Source organism: Mustela erminea, chromosome 19 (assembly GCF_009829155.1).
Source record: "Mustela erminea isolate mMusErm1 chromosome 19, mMusErm1.Pri, whole genome shotgun sequence".
NCBI classification, from domain to species: Eukaryota; Metazoa; Chordata; class Mammalia; order Carnivora; family Mustelidae; genus Mustela; species Mustela erminea.
The window spans coordinates 3,233,779-3,250,339 of NC_045632.1; the positions used below are offsets into that span (position 1 = coordinate 3,233,779).

At 53.7% G+C, this 16,561-nt stretch overlaps 1 protein-coding gene across 1 annotated transcript; it reads right to left on the reverse strand.

The window, feature by feature from the left end:
• Positions 1-399: 399 nt before the first annotated feature.
• Positions 400-12,160, reverse strand: SLC1A5 (solute carrier family 1 member 5). Its single transcript, XM_032325097.1, has 8 exons — positions 10,976-12,160; positions 8,248-8,290; positions 7,770-7,817; positions 6,724-6,890; positions 4,841-5,074; positions 3,695-3,889; positions 3,426-3,560; positions 400-1,194 (listed from the first exon to the last, which is right to left on the reverse strand). The coding sequence occupies exons 1-8, from the start codon at positions 11,542-11,544 to the stop codon at positions 960-962; spliced, it is 1,626 nt and encodes a 541-aa protein (XP_032180988.1). The 5' UTR covers positions 11,545-12,160; the 3' UTR covers positions 400-959.
• Positions 12,161-16,561: the final 4,401 nt, after the last annotated feature.

The window sequence follows — 16,561 nt, forward strand, 5'->3', positions numbered from 1 at the left end:
CGCCAGTCTCAAGATATGGGACGGTTACCAGATCGTGAAGTTTCCCTGGGTCCCTTCCCAGTCACGAAGTCACCCTCATAGGTCATTACTGTTTGGATTTCTCTCACTATAGACCGGTTTAGCCTGTTCCAGACCCTCACAGAAATAGAACCAGGTTGCATGGTTTCCAGCTCCTTTCACTCCAAATGTTATCCGTGGCATGCATCCAAGAGTGGCTGTCCATCACAGAACGATTGTACTGATCTATCAACTGGTACATTTCAAAATTTTGGCACTTACAGGGAGAGCGGCTGAAGACATTTGTGTCCTGGACTTTGGGGGGACAGTTTTTTTCTCTTTGGTTTAAGTGGAAGTCCTGAGCTGTTGGTAAATGCACATATGTTGACTTGATAACAAACATCTGATGAGAAATGCTTGACAACTTTATTGCTCAAAAAGGCCCTTTGGAGTGACAGCAGTCATTGTCCTTGGTCTCCCCTCCCCAGCGGGGTCCCATGGAGTGTTTCTGTTACTGTGGAGGGAACAGAGGGCCTGGGGACAGGGTGGGATGTACCATAGAGTCACAAAACACACACACACACACACACACACACACACACACAGCTACCAAAATAGCCAGTAACCCACTGAACATTCATCCTCTCGAAGAGGGCAGAAGTCCACGTGACAACCGGTGCCTGGAGATGGGGAGCCCAGAAGACATTTACGCTATTTCTCCAACTTGTTTCCCAGCCATAGGTGGGAACACAAATCGAGGACTGGGGAAGTTTTGGGAAGAAACACACACATACACATATACCCCGGCACTGAGGCCTCCCAGATCTGATGCCGGGTCGGGGCGGGAGGAGCGCCTAGGGCCCCTGGATCCCCCAACGTGCAGACAGAGCCTCCAAAGCCCCAGTTCATAATCCCGATGTCCAGAGCCGCGCCCATCAGGGCAGGGAACGCCCCTATGGGGCTTACATAACTGATTCCTTCTCGCAGGTGTCCCCGTCCCCAGCAGGTCCAGAGCCGCGTTTGAGGAGAGGGTCCCCCTCCTCGGTGGGGGCGGGCAGCGGAGACAGGGGCATCTCGCTCTTCACTTGGATCAACTCTGGCACCGAGCTCCGTAACTCCGAGCGATCCACGTAATTTTGGAGGAGTCCCGCCCCAAAGGCATCGCCTTCCACGTTGAGGACGGTACAGGACCGGTCTCTAAAGGGGCAGGAGTGACAGGGAAGTGAGTGGGAGAGCCGAGGGTAGGGCCCAACCACCCTGCTTTTCCCCCCAAAGCCTAGAGTCCCCATGGCACCCTCCTTTGTGGAACCCTGCTCTCCTCCTAGACCCAGGTCATCCCTCCATCTTCTCAGGACCCAAATTATCCCTTCTTCCTAGAACCTCAAAGACCTTTTCATCCAGAGTCCAAGCAGCCCGCTACCTCTCTTCTTTCCCATGGAATCCCAAGGTATTCCCACACTTTCTCTGCCTCAGAACCCCAAAGATCTCCTCCCTCCATCCTCCCAGGAGCCCAGATGATTCTTCTTCCAAAAAAATCACACGGGGGCGCCTGCATGGCTCAGTGGGTTAAAGCCTCTGCCTTCACTTCAGCTCAGGTCATGATCCCAGAGTCCTGGGATTGAGCCCCATATCGGGCTCTCTGCTCAGCGGGGAGCCTGCTTCCCTTCCTCTCTCTCTGCCTGCCTCTCTGCCTACTTATGACCTCTGTCAAATAAATAAAATCTTTAAAAAAAAAAATCACACAATTGCTCCTCCTGGAACTTCAAAAAGTCACCCCTTCCTTCTCTCTCTCTCTTTTTTTTTTTAAAGATTTTATTTATTTATTTGACAGACAGAGATCATAAGCAGGCAGAGAGGCAGACGGGGCGGGGGTGGGGGGGGAAGCAGGCTCCCTGCTGAGCAGAGAGCCCGATGTGGGGCTCGATCCCAGGACCCTGAGATCATGACCTGAGCCAAAGGCAGAAGCTTAACCCACTGAGCCACCCAGGTGCCCCATCCCCTTCCTTCTCTTGGGTCCTCAGAAGACCCATCCACCTCTCCTCTTCCCCCTGATAGACTACTTTCTCACTGAGGCCTTTCTACTTATAATCTTAGATATCTCTTTTCACTTCCTCTTTATACTTTGTGTGTGTGTGTACATCCCATTTTAGAAAATTGAGCTATAATTCATATACCATAAAACTCACCCTTTTTAAAAAATAATTTGAGAGAGAAGCAGCGGTGGGGGAGGGGTAGAGGGAAAGGGAGAATCAGACCTCCCACCAAGCAGGGACTTAATCCCAGGACCCCAAGATCATGACCGGAGGTGAAGGCAGGCACTTAACTGACCGCACCACCCAAGCGTCCCCAAACTCACCTTTCAAAAGTATACAATTCAGGGGAACCTGGATGGTTCAGTTGGTCAAGAGTCTGACTCGGATTTTGGCTCGGGTCATGATCTTAGGATTATGAGAACGAGCCCTGCATCAGGCTCCACACCTGGCATGGAGCCTACTTAGGATTCTTTCTCTCCCTCTGCCCCTCTTTGCCCCCTCCCTCACCCATGCACATGCTCTCTCTCTCTCTCTCAAAAAAATAAAAGTACACAACCCAGTACTTTTCAGTATATTCAGTATATTGTACAACCATTGCTGCTATTTAATTCCAGGACATTTTCATTGCTCTAAAAGGACACCCCCACACCCACCAAGCACTTACCCCCCAGCCCCCGGCAACTGCTAATTTATGGTCTATAGAAGTGCTTATTCTGGCCATTGCATTGAAATGGAATCACAGACGCCTCGGTAGCTCTGTTGGTTAAGCCGCTGCCTTCTGCTCAGGTCATGATCCCGAGGTCCTGGAATCGAGTCCCACATCATGCTCCCTGCTCAGCGGGGAGCCTGCTTCTGTCTCTGCCTCTGCCTGCCACTCTGCCTGCCTGTGCTCTTACATGCTCTCTCTCCCTCTCTGACAAATAAATAAATAAAATCTCTCTCTTTTTTTTAAGATTTTATTTATTTATTTGACAGAGAGAGAGATCACAAGTAGGCAGAGAGTCAGGCAGAGAGAGGGGGGGAAGCAGGCTCCCCGATGAGCAGAGAGAGCCCCATGCAGGTCTTGATTCCAGGACCGAGATCATGACCTGAGCCGAAGGCAGCAGCTTAATCCACTGAGCCACCCAGGTGCCCCAATAAATAAAATCTTTAAATAAAATCTTTAAAAATAAAAATCTAAAAGAAATAAAATCTTTAAAATCTTTTTTAAAAAAATTATTCACTATGTGGTCCTTGTATTCTCCCTTCTTTTACTTAGTGTGAGATTTTCAAGGGTCCCACATGCTAGCATGTACAAATTTGTGGATGCTTCATTCAGTTTCACTGCTGAATGAAATTCTATTCTTACAGATATAGGGCATTTTAGGTAACCTGAAGCCCCAAACCCACACTTACACTAGCCAGTCCACAGCCAGGATCAAGGAGATGTCCTGGACGGGCAGGTTGACCGCCTCCAGGATGATGGCCAGAGTGAGGACACCCCCAGCAGGAATGCCCGCAGCACCCACGCTGGACGCCGTGGCGGTGACTCTGGGGGAAGAAAGCGGAGGTCAGGGACGGGGGCCCCGGGAAGCCTGAGGAGCTGGCTTCCTCCAGCCCATGTCGGTTCTCGGGGGAAGGGTCAGATGGGCCGGAGGTCCCGGCCGCAGCCACCCCACACTCACAGGATAGTGATGATCTTCACAAAGTCCAGGGATCGCTGGTTCAGCTGTGCAATGAACACCGCGGCCACACACTGGAAGAGCGCCGCACCATCCATGTTGACCGTGGCACCGATGGGGAGGATGAAGCGACTGATGTGCTTGGCCACGCCGTTCCTCTCCTCCACGCACTTCATCATCAGTGGCAACGTGGCGGAGCTGAGGAAAGGAGCTGCGGTCAGCGCGTGCCCCACCCCCTGCCGAAGCCCCACCCAGTCTACCGTCCCATGGGCCAATCAGCGCACTGCAGGCTCCGCCCACCAGCCTAGACCACCCCCACCCCCCCACCTACCCACCCCTACCCTGCCCTCCCCAGCCCTCCATGCTCCACTCTTCCAGAGCCAGAGGAGCCTGGGATCCTGCAGAGTGCCAGGATTCCAAAGCATAGGAGTCCTGGACCCCCTGGGAGAGTACAGACTGCTATCCTTCAAAATACACACAAAAATTCAAACCTAAATGCCTCGGAGCTCACTGACCCCCCCCTTCCTCCCTGCTCCACCAATAATAGATCCTGTCTAAGAATTGCTTTTCTGTCAGGAACGCTGCTGGGGAGAGAAGGCCGGGTTCTGAGGGCACAGGTGGACAAAACACCTAGAAGGGAGTGGAAAGGGCTCCTAAGGGATTAGATCCAGGGTGGAGCGCATCACCCCCCCAGGGCCAGGTCTTGTGGAGGAGGAGTGGTTCTCAGGAAGGAAAAAAGAAGAAATCTCTAAGACAGGGGTTTACTAACAGGGAAGGTGGGGGGTATTCCAGAACCTTACGAGAAACTCACAAAGTATGTCCCCTACACCCAGATCCAGTGTCTCCAAATACAAAATTTCAAGGGTGGGGCGCCTGGGTGGCTCAGTGGGTTGAGGTTATGTCTTCGGCTCAAGTCATGATCTCAGGGTCCTGGGATGGAGCCCCATATCGGGTTCTCTGCTCAGCAGGGAGCCTGCTTCCCCCTCTCTCTGCCTGCCTCCTCTCTGCCTACTTGTGATCTCTCTCTCTGTCAAATAAATAAATAAAATCTTAAAAAAAAATTTTTTTTCAGGGGTCTCCAGACAGCTGATGCCTACCGCAGGCCCCTTAAGCTTAGAAATCCTGCATGAGTCTCCCCTGAGGCCATACCTAGAAGAGGTCCCGAAGGCAGTGGCCAGCGCTGTCACGATGCCCCACAGGAAGCGGTAGGGATTTTTGCGGGTGAAGAAGAAGTAGATGAGGGGCAGCACCAGGAGCCCGTGGATGGCGTGGCCCAGCAGACAGCACAGGATGTATTTGCCGAGACTGGCAAACAGCATCCCCACGTCCTCCATCTCCACGATCTTGCCAGCCACCAGGAACAAGATGCCCACAGGGGCATACCTAAGCACCCAGGAGACAGATCGCGGCCTCTGACCATATGTCCACGGAAGCACCAGGCTTTGGGCTCAGTACATAGCCTGACCACAGCCTCCCTTGTGGGCAGGAAACACCTAGAGCAGCGTGTGCCAAAGTTTGGGCACCTTGCCTGCCATCCTCGAAGCTCTTTCCCCTTGCAGATAGGACAGCAGGGAGATAAAGAAGCCTGGGGGTTTCTAAAGCCACTTGGAGTTGAATCACTAACCAGATTCGGACTTGACCCGTGGCCCCCCAAGTGAATCATTTACATGTTCTGTGTTTGTAGGTTACAGTACCTATGGTGATTTAAACCAATACAATCTCTCACCGCATCATGAAAATTAAAAAGTCTGTAGCTCGTGTCTTAGTAACAACACCCAGACACGAAGCATTTATCTTGGGTTGAGCCCTGGAACACAATGGAATCTATACCACAATGCCACACAAGCTCCTATTTTAGTCCTCCATGGCCATAGTTGAATTAAAATCTAACAGGTTGGTAGGGGCACCTAGGCGGCTCAGTCAGTTAAGCATTTGCCTTTGGCTCAGATCATGATCCTGGGGTCCTGGGATCGAGCCCTGAGTCAGGCTCCCTGCTCGGTGGGAAGCCAGCTTCTCTCTCTCCCACTCCGTCTGCTTGTGTTCCCTCTCCAGCTGTCTCTCTCTGTCAAATAATTAAAATCTTAAAAAAATAATCTAATAGGTTTGTAAACAGGTACATTAAGGCTACTGGCCTCATAGGTATGTTGGGGGAAATGGGGTGCCACGGGAAGTGCCTTGAAAGCTCTTTGTATAGAGTAAGTGATCCATAAACTTCTGCTGGAGCTATTATCACCCTCTCCTGGAGTGACAGTCCCAGAGGGGCTCGTGTCCCCAGCCAGGAGGCCTCCCCCAAGACTGCCTTCCCAGTTTGATCCCTGTGGCTAGTTCTTGCCCAAAGCCTTTCCCCTCTTTGCTTAACAGAAGAAAGGCCCCATTGCCCAGTGGGGCCACGGGTTAAGTCCAAATCTGGCACAGCTAGGTTTGGCCAAATGCCCAAGCTCCGGCCAGTGGGAGGTGCCCAGAAGTTAAACAAGGACATGCTTGATAAATATTAGCTGATACTCTGTGGCCATGCTATAGGTCAGGCTTTGTCCCAAGAAGTTTACACTCATTTGTGTCTGATACTGTCAGTCCCATTTTCCAGATGGGGAAACTGAGGCAGAATGCGGTAAGTCACTTGTGATAGGGCGCACAGATAGGAAGTCATAATGATAATGATCATAGCTAAGAGTAGCTCAGGAGGTACTGGGCATTTAAACACTTCATAAGTGCTTGACCTAGACTTCCTATTACTCATTCCCTCTTCATGGTAACGCGGACATTGGATCCCGTTCAAATCTCTGCAGCAGAGATGCATTCACTAAGCTATGGCCACAGCCCGGCTGGCGTCAGTCTCAGCTCCCAGGGAATACAGGACTGTCCTCATCTTAGAATGAAGACACTGAAGCACAGGCAGGGTAGGTCACTCACCCAAAGTCACAACCAGGGGATGGGCAACACTGGGATGTGAATCCAGGCCATCTGGCTCCACTGAGCAGAGAGATGCGAGGGCTGCCCCGTCCCACGTCCCCCACCCCCCTGCCATCACCTACCACATGATCCAGGAGACCAGCACCATGGTGGCATCATTAAAGGAGTTGAAGAAGCGGATGAGGAGCTCCCCCTCGGGTCCCAGCTTCCGCAGGGCCACACCAAAGACAATGGCAAAGACCACCAGGCCCAGGATGTTCATACTCTCCACCTCAGTACCAACAGGCACCTTGGGGTAAAGAACAAATTGGGACAGGAGGATGCTCAGTTAACTTGCACAGTCACTAATGGCCCTGCTGGGACCCAACGTGGATGAAACAGCTCTTGGGGCTCATTTGTCCCTTCCTCCCAAGGCTCACAGTCCAGGTCCAGGAGACCTCCCAGGTCACCGGGGACCACCCAGAGTGACTGGAAGAGGGGAAACCCAGGAGAGTGTCAGAACTGAGTGGGGATGTCGGCTTGGTAGGTGGCGTGGCAGGGGAATCAAGGAGGGCTTCATGGAGGAAGAGGCTGAGATCTGGAGAACAGGAGGATTAACCAGGTAAAGAGACATAGTAGAAGATTCTGGAGAGGGGAAACAATGTGCAATAGTCTGGAAATGAGAGCCCCATGGGCATTCAAAGAACAGAAGGAAAGCCACTGGGGCTGGAATAGGCCGGCCAGAGTCAAAACACAAGGCTGGGTGGGTGGCTAGGTAGAAGCCTGAGCTCGCAGCATCTCGTAGACTGTGGCGAGGAGGCTGGGCTTTCTTCTGAGGGCACTAGGGAGCAGAAAGGGGCTCTGGGTAAGAGGGAAACAGGTCGGGTTTGTGCTTTGGGGAAAGACTACTTTGTGCCAGGCTGAGGGGAGGGGGAAGGGGGGAACCAGGGGGCAGACCAGAGAGGGGGCCAGTGTGGGTTGGGGACAGAGAGAAGCCTGCACCAGGGAGGGAGAAGAAAGGAGCAAAAATGGAGAGACCAGAAAAAATAGAAATTGGGCAGCGGCGGCAGAGTATAAAGCAAATACCACCAAATGTCGGAAGATGCCAGTGGTGGGCAAGCAAAGGCTGGGTTGGAACAAAAGAGAAAAACCCCACGAATGGGCGGAGGGATGGGTCCCCTTCTCTCACCTTCACCTTGGTCCCGTTGATGCTTCGTGTGTCATAGGAGGTACTGTACTGCAGGTAGGGGTGGGCAAGGTCAGTATCAATGCCAAGGAGGCCCCACCCCACCCCATCCTGGCACTAACAGTGCTCCAAGCTGGCCCTAAGCACCCCCTAAATGCAACCCCACCGAGGTGGCATTTTCCTACCATGTGCCCATTTTCCAGAGGTGGAAACCGAGGCAAGGAGAGGAAAAGGCACTTGCCCAGGATCACACACCTAGAACTAGAACCCCAAAGGGGCTCAGAACCCATATTCTCCTTCCTCGATGAGGGGCATGGATGGGTTTCACAGGCCACCCACAAACTCTCCAAGAGCATTCAACAATTCGTGAATGCGCGTGCTTTTCCAGAAACCACCCGAAAGCAGGCACCCAGGGGCTACCGCTGGCTGTGTCCCTCCCCGCCTGCCCCCCACCCCTCGGGACATAGCCCCAAGGACTCACTGAGCGGAAGGCTGCGGACACCAGGTTGGAGGGGAAGATATTTCTGCAGAAACAGACACGGAGGGCAGTAGATTATTAAATAGCCCAGGAGGAGCATGGGGGGGCGGGGGTCTGGGGGCTGCCTTGGCCTCTTGGGAGCAAAGAAACTTGGAGGCCCCACGGGCACCCAGCTGTGGTGCCCACCCATGCCTCAGGCTGGGTGTGGTCAGGCAGAGCTGGGCCCTGGCCCGCTTGCTTGTCCAGGGGGTGGGAAGTCTGAGCTGGCCTCCGAGGGCCCCCGAAGCCTGGCCTGCTAGCCTCGACCAGCCCCGAGGGATTGTGGACTGGAGGTAAGGAATGCTGGCTTCCCAGAGCAGGCTGGGGCAGGGTCACCCTGTGCCTCAGCTCCACCCCAAGCAGCAAACTTAATACCCAGGGCATCTTGCATCAGCCACTTCCTCCCTCAAGGCTCAGGCTTTGGTGCCCGGGCTGAGTGGGTGACAGGGTATGGGGAAGATCTGGGTGTGTGGGAAGGAGGTTAGTGAGAGAGAGTGACAAGGGATGGCTGTGTGTGTCGTGAATGTCTGTCTGGGCAGCAGCTTGCACTAGGGTTTAGAGCATGTCAGGGGGTGAGACAAGGCCTCTTGTGTCTCAGAGTGGGACAAAAATTCCAGCAAATGTGTCTACTGTAGTCCCTACAGTGCTTGACATAAATCCACTCACTCACTTATTTATTTTATTTTTTAAAGTAGGCTCTCCGTGGGCCACCTGGGTGGCTCAATCGGTTAAGTACATCTGCCTTCAGCTCAGCTCCGGTCATGATTCTGGAATGGTCATGATCCTAGAGTTGCAGGATCGAGTCCCGCATGGGGCTCCCTGCTCAGCAGGTAGTCTGCTTCTCCCTCTGCCCCTCACCCCGCTTGTGCACTCTCTCTCTCTCTCTCTCTCTCACTCTGTCTCCCTCTCAAATAAATAAATAATTAAAATATTTTTTAAAAAAATAAATAAGTAGGCTCCCCACCCACCATGGAGCCCAGCTCAGGGCTTGAACTCACGACCCTGGGATCAACACCTGAGCTGAGATCAAGAGTCAGACACTACCGACTGAGCCGCCCAGGAGCGCCTAAATCCACTCATTGGATCCTCACAACAGCCTTCTGACCCCCATTTTATAGAGGAGGGAACCAAGGCACAGAAAGGGAAAGAAACCTGCCTTGGCTAGGAACCCAGGCAGCTGGCTGCGTAGTTCTAGCCATGCCCCCCCCCCCCAATCTGGCATCCTCCCTCACCAATGATGTTTCTCAAGTGTTGGGATCGGGTTGGGGGGGTGCAGGTTAGTGGTCAGATCTGTGGGACGGTGTTGGTGCATATGGGCTCTTGAGCATGAATGTCTGGCAACGCTCAATGTATTGGAGAGGTCAGTGGCATCCGTGAGCGGCTGTGTCAAGGGAGGCTAGTTCCTCTGTGTGCATGAGGACACGTGTGACAACTGGTATAAGGCCATGTGTCAGTGTGAGAGGCCGCAGCTGTGGCTGAGCGCCTGTGACCAGCTGTGTGCCAATTGGCTATAAAGCCGTGTGGCTCCGAGATGTTCTAGCAAAGTCTCCGGAGCTGGCCAACTGCCAGTTCCTTCTATTTTGACACACAGGGGCAGCAGCGTGGACACATCAACAGCCTCCGAGTGGGCGTGCCCATTGGCCAGAAGGCCTGTACCCACCCAGGCCAGGCAGGGCTGGGTCAGGACCCCGCTAATCTCCCCCAGCCAGGAGGCACCCGCCCACTACAACTCTAGACATCAAGCCTGCCCCCACATCTCTCACCCCAGCGGACAGGGATCTCCCAAGCGGCTGGGAGAACCCAGTTCCGTGACTCATCATTTCCTCCTGTCACTTCCAGGAAGTCCCCCAACCAGCCTGGAGACCCTGAATCCGCAGGTCCCAAAGGCAACCCAGGGGTCTGCCCTCCTCAAAATGGGTAGAAAGAGTCGGCTGGATTTCTAACTGGCCCCTTTCTGAGCAACCCCGTGGAGGTTTGGGGGCGGGACAGGTGGAGAGAGAGCCCAGACGGGCTCCCCAGACAGGAGGAAATGGAATGGAAAGTCCTCGGAGGTGGCAGGGTTTAGCAGGAACATATAAAAGAGAAGCTGCCAGGGCCCAGTTGAACTAGGCGGGGAAGGGAGGCTGAGAAAAGAGCCTGGTTATGTCCAGGTGACACGTAGTGTGGGGAGCCCTGGGGCTGGAGGTCATTCACATCTCCTCAGGGTCTCCCATGGACTCCTTACCCAGGGGTTACAAGCCCTCTGACTCTGGACTCAAATCCTGATCCAGACGCCCCATCCTGAGGCCCTTAGCAGCCCCAAACCCCCTTCCAAGTCCCTCCGCCAGACCCTCTTATGTCCCCTCCCTCCCCACACAGTCCCCAAGCATTACTCGTTTTTCCCTCTCTAAGACGTCCTTGCCTATCAACCTTCTTGTAGGGTCCCCGCTTACGTCTCCAGGCGCCCACATCAGAAGCCTCCTTCCCGGGGGTCTGTCCTCTCCCGCTGTACACTGACCCTCCAGAGGCCACCCACCATCATCACCCCACACCATCCGGTCCTGTCTTCCTCCAGGCCCCCCCGGGATGCCCTCTCCTGTTCACGTGGCCAATCCCGCCATCCCTAACATGCGTTCCCTCCCTACATAGCCGGGCACCCCCCTTCCTCCCCCTCCCGCCCAACCCCGACTCCACCGGGCGGGCGGGGTCTGACCTCACGAGATCCAGGAACGAATCGAGGACTTCCTTGCTGGGGGCCTCTTCTACAGCGCCCTCGGTCCCGACCGAGGCGTTGATGGCGGCGAAGGCGGCGCCCGGCCGCAGGGCCAGCGCCAAGCCCACGCCGAGCACGGACGCCAGCAGCGTGGTGACCAGGAAAAAGAGCAGGGCCCAGGCGCCCAGGCGGCCGAGCGCGTTCGAGTCCAGGCTGGCGGCGCCGCCGATCAGGCTGCACACCACCAAAGGCAGGATGATCATCTTCAGCAGGCGCAGCAGCAGCTCGCCCGGGAAGGCGAAGGCCGCCAGGCGCTCGGGGCCCAGAGCTTGAGCGCCGCCGACCCCCGAAACCCCCAGACCCAGCGCCACTCCAGCCACCACGGCCACCACGGTCAGCAGCACCAGCAGGTTGGCGCGAAGGCAGCGGCGCACCCGGTCCCGGGAACGGCAGCATCCGCCTCCCGTCTCGCCCGGGTCCTCTATGGGGACCAACGTCGGGGCACCGTTCGCGGTGGGCTCAGCCGCCGCGAAACCCTTGGCGTCTCCCCGAGGCGGATCGGCCACCATGATGAACGCCCCGGAGTTCCTTAGCGCTGGAAGCTGGGCGCGCTTGGGACTCCTTCCTGGGACGCGGACGTTCCTTAGAACCGAGAAGTTTTATAACACAGCCTGGAGGCTGGAACTTTGGAAAGTTCCCCGGAGTTGGGAATTCACGCGCCTTGGTTCCTAGAGTACACGAGATCCCCAAGCTGGGTGCGGAGGCTCTTCTGCTCTCCCAGATTGTGTCTGGAGCCCGAAATCTGGGAGCGCTGGGCTCCTTCGGCCCTAGGGATGGGAATACAGGGGTTTATCAGGCTGGGACCCGGGGTCCTTGGCTCTGGAAGGCTGAAGGCGTCCAAGCGGCAGAGGTCCTCAAGAGGCCATGTCCTGGTAGCGCAGATCCGGGAGGCAGGGATCCGGGGTGCAGGGGTCCTGGAAACGGAGGCTGGGGAGCTGAATCTGGGGGGCGGGAGACAGAGCTCCGGGAAGAGGGGAGCCAGGTTTTTGAGTCCGGGAGAGTAAATCCAGACGCCTGGGTGCGGAAGGCGGCGGTCCGGGTCCCCGGGAAGTAACGGCGACGGACCCCAATGAAAACTCGCCGGCGCGCCGCGTGGCTCTGAGCCCACCCGCGGAAGCTTCCAGGATTAGGGGCAGGGGCGAGGCTTGAGAAGGCGGGGAACGAAAGGCGGGCGCCGATTGGCTGAGTCGCGCTCGGAGCCCTCCTGCGGGCGAGAGGTGGGGCTGAGGCCAGAGTCAGGCCAAGTCACCCTTAGAAGGCAGACTTACAGAGTCTGACTATACCTAGGGGCGGGGTCACCGGCGGGGCGGGGGCGGGGCCCGGCCGGGGGCGGGGCGTTGAGGGGAAACTTTTTTCCCGCCAAAGGAATCCGGACGTGGCTGGGGGCCGTTAACCTGCAATGGTTCTCGGGCCTGAGGGTCTCTAGAAAGTGCAAGTGAGCCTCAGGTGGTTCAAAACCCAGCCTGCAACGCCTCTAGCCTGAATTCGGTCTTTTGTCGCCTCTGTCTCTCTCGGAACTCAGATTCTTCTAATGTAAAATGCAGATTATTAAAGCTCATCCCACACATAATTGATGTAAGGTTTAAGTTACATGGAATTATTTATTTTAATAATGTTAATAACTTAAAAAAAATAAATGTTCCAGGGGCGTCTGGCTGGCTCAGTCTGTGGAGAGTGTGACTCTTGATCTCGGAGTTGTAGGTTGAAGCCCATGTTGGTTGTAGAAATTACTTAAAGATAAAATGTAGGGGTGCCTGGGTGGCTCAGTCGGCTAAACACTTGCCTTTAGCTCACTCAGGTCATGATCCCAGAGTTCCAGGATCCCGCCTGCACCGGGCTCCCTGCTCAGGGGAGAGCCTACGTCTCCCTCTGCCCCTCGCCTAGCTATTCCTTGCTCACTCTCTCTCTTCCTCAAATAAACAAATAAAATATTTTTAAAATAAGTAAATAGGGGCGTCTGGGTGGCTCAATGGGTTAAAGCCTCTGCCTTCAGATCGGGTTGTGATCCCAGGGTTCTGGGATTGAGCCTGTCATCAGGCTCTCTGCTCAGCAGGGAGCCTGCTACCCACCCCCCTGCCTGCCTCTCTGCTTACCTGTGATCTGTCAAATAAATAAATAAAATCTTAAAAAGTTAAAATAAAATGAAATAAATAAATAATAAAAACAATTTTAAAAAAATAAATGTTTCAGTTCAGAACCCAACACCTTGATAACAGCAGTTCTTAGATGGGGATTGTAATCCGCTTACCCGTTGGTATGTCATTCACAATTCACCAAGTTAAAAATTAGAATTCAGTGTAAGAACTGTTCTAATGATTTTACAAATGCTTTCCCCAAGTATTTCCCCATAGGGATGTTTTAAAGTGGGCGCCGCGCCCAGCATGGAGTCCAATGCAGGACTTGAACTCAGGACTCTGAGATCCAGACCTGTCGCTTAACGGGTTCAGCCACCCAAGCGCCCCGGTTTTTATTTTCCTCTTAAGGTAAAATGCACATACAGGAATCTTCATAACTCCTTGGTGAGGTGGGTCCCACTATTATACCCATTCTTCCAATGAGTAAAACTGGGGATCAGAGTCTGAAGAAGTCACGTGCCTTGAGGCCACACTTGAGGAGGCTGGAAGTTGCATGCTTGCCTCCCAAGTTCCTAACCCACTCTATTGGGTTGCCTCCCTAAATTCCTTCTTTGTCGTTGAGTCCTTTCCAGTGAATCAGTCACCATTCCCTACTCCTCCTCCCGGAGGGGTTGAAATCCTTATTCTTTGCGGGGACTGGGTGGCACAGCCGGCTGAGCATCTGACTCTTGGTTTCCACTCAGGTCATGATCTCGGGGTCGTGAGATTGAGCCCCACCTCCGGCTCTACACTCCGTGCGGAGTCTGCTCAAGATTCTCTCTCCCTCTGGTCCTCCCACTCATGCTCCATCTCCCTCTCTTTAAAATAAGTAAATAAATCTTAAAAAAGAGAAAAAAAGAAATCCCAAATCCTCCCCCAGCTGCTCTGTTCTCAGAAGACATTTCAGACATCAGCATTTGCTCAAAGTTGGTAGATACTGATAACCTCAGAAGCTTCCTCCTACAGCAGCTGCTGGGGCCTCAGGCAAGTCACAACCTCTGTGAGCCTCTGTCTCTACCCCTGTAAAATGGGAAGAAGAAGAGCAGATCCCAACTTCCGGGGTGTTGTGAGGATCAGAGATCATATGTTTAGAGCATTTAGACAGTGCAGGTCAGCCCTTTAAAAGGTTACCCAGGGGGCGCCCAGGTGGCTTAACTGGTTAAGCCTCTGCCTTTGGCTCAGGTCATGATCTCCAGGTCCTGGGATTGAGCCCCACATTGGACTCTCTGCTCAGTGGGAAACCTGCTTCTCCCTATCTCCCCCCACTCCTACGTGCTCTTTCTCTCTCTCTCATATAAATAAATAAAATCTTTTTAAAAAAATAAATAAAAAGTTACCCAGTACTATTCCTGTAATCACTGTTGTTATTATTATTGGAGAACATGGTTTGGGCTCGGACCAGCTCTGGGGACTGCTGGGCCCTGGTAGTGAGCTCTCGGTCCTGGTCACCGCCAGCCCCAGCCCCAGAGGCACATGGGAAGGAGCCTGAAGAACTTTCGGTGACATCCTGGAGGATCTCAGGCATTGACACCAGGCAAACTGAGTTTGCCCAAGCTCTGAAGACGAGTCACCCAGGCACACTGGAATGTGGTGTGGTCCTCCTCCCGGTGTCTCTCCCACACTCTCCCCTCCCAAGTCCTCCCTCCTCAACTACTTACTTCAGGAAGCCCCCGCCCTCATCTCACCCTTGTAAGCTGAGTCTTATTCAGTTACCAAACTCCCACCCAGCTCTCCTGTGCTTGGTTGTGGGCTAGAGAGTGTGGGCACTAAAGCTACACGGACACAGGTTCGAATCCTGACTCCACCACTTACCAGCTGAGTATCGGTTTTCTCATTTGTCCCGAAGACAACGTTAAGCATAAATTCGAGCGTGCACACAGTGACCGTCGATACAAAACCTGAGGGGCCAGTTCCTGAGCACTTGATTTGCTCTACAAATATTCCTTGAGATCTTCCTCAGGGCCAAGGGCTGTTCATTGTGTAGGGATTCAGCAGTGAGGAAAAAAAGAAAAGGAAAAAGGAAGGAAGGAAGGCAGACAAACTCCTTGTCAGCATTCTATCGAGAGGAGACAGGGAAATAAACTTCATCTACCTGAGGGTAAGTTCTGGAAAAAGACGAAACACTGTATGGCAGAGAGATGGAGTAGTCAGGATGGGCCACTCTGAGGCAGTGACATTTGCAGCAGGACCTGTAAGACAAGAAGGAGGCTTCACTATGGAAAGAACATTCTAGGGTAAAGAAAGGGCAGGTGCAAAGCCCTGAGGCGGCCGGAGAAGAGGCTTCCACCTTGTCTGAAATGCTGTCAAGACGTTATCTTATCTCCACTAATCCTTGAGACTTCACACTCTGCTTTCCCCGATTTGGAAGCAGCTGGGGACACAAGGTGTGTTGTGGCCCCAACCCTCTACCTGGGCAAGGAATTCAAACTCAGGTGTCCCGGACCCCAGCCTGTGCCCTCCACCCCTATTGGAAGCCACGGCTACCCCTGCAGTTGGCTCCTCCCCAAACAGAGGCATTTCTTTCAAGGGACCAGCATCTCTTCTGAACTCAGTGTTTGACCCTGTGATGGGCGGTACCGGGGGACAGATACATTCCTGGCCCTTTCCTCTGCGGACTCAGGACTCAGGGTACAATGAGGGAGACCACCAATTCCCAGAAGGGGATGACACAGAGTGAGCAGAGCAGGGATGGGAAGCCCAGAAAGGATGCTTAACCTAACCTGGAGGTCAGGGAGGGCTTCCTGGAGGAGGGGACATCTCAACTGGGATAGCAAAAGGTTGCACCAAGCCCAGGGAGGGAGTATTTCAGGCAAAGGGACCTGTACATGCAAAGACCCAGAGCTGAGAAGAGCCCAGAACGTGCCCAAGCATGGATCTAACTTGGTCACCCCGCCCTCTAAATGGCTTCCTTGGGGATAAAGTCCAAATTCTTCAGCTGGGCATCTGTCTATCCAGTAACTCCTTCCTTCAATCAGTCAACAAACCATGTCCACGGAAGACAACACAGAGACACGTCCAATAGAATGAGACGGATGTGGAACTGGGTGGAGGGCAGGTTTCAGTAACAAAGCAGGTGTCAAGAAATATTGTTAAAGGGGAACACACAAGGTACAGGAGGCGAGAAGCAGCACAGCACACCCTGTAATCTGCGGAGAAACGGATACGGACCAGCCTCTGTATCAGACTCTCTCTGTAAGAATCCACAGAAGAGCTCTCTCTCTGTCTCTCTCAAATAAATAAATAAAAATCTTAAATTAAAAAAAAAAAATCTATAGGAGGTGCTCGAAGTGGTGGCTTTCAGAAAGAAAAGCGTGGCTTTGAGTTTCAACGAGAGCCCCGTGGTTTGCTCAGCTGTGAGGCAGAGATGATAGTGTCTGGACTCAGAGATCCTGTTGTGGGGCGGGCCGGGGGA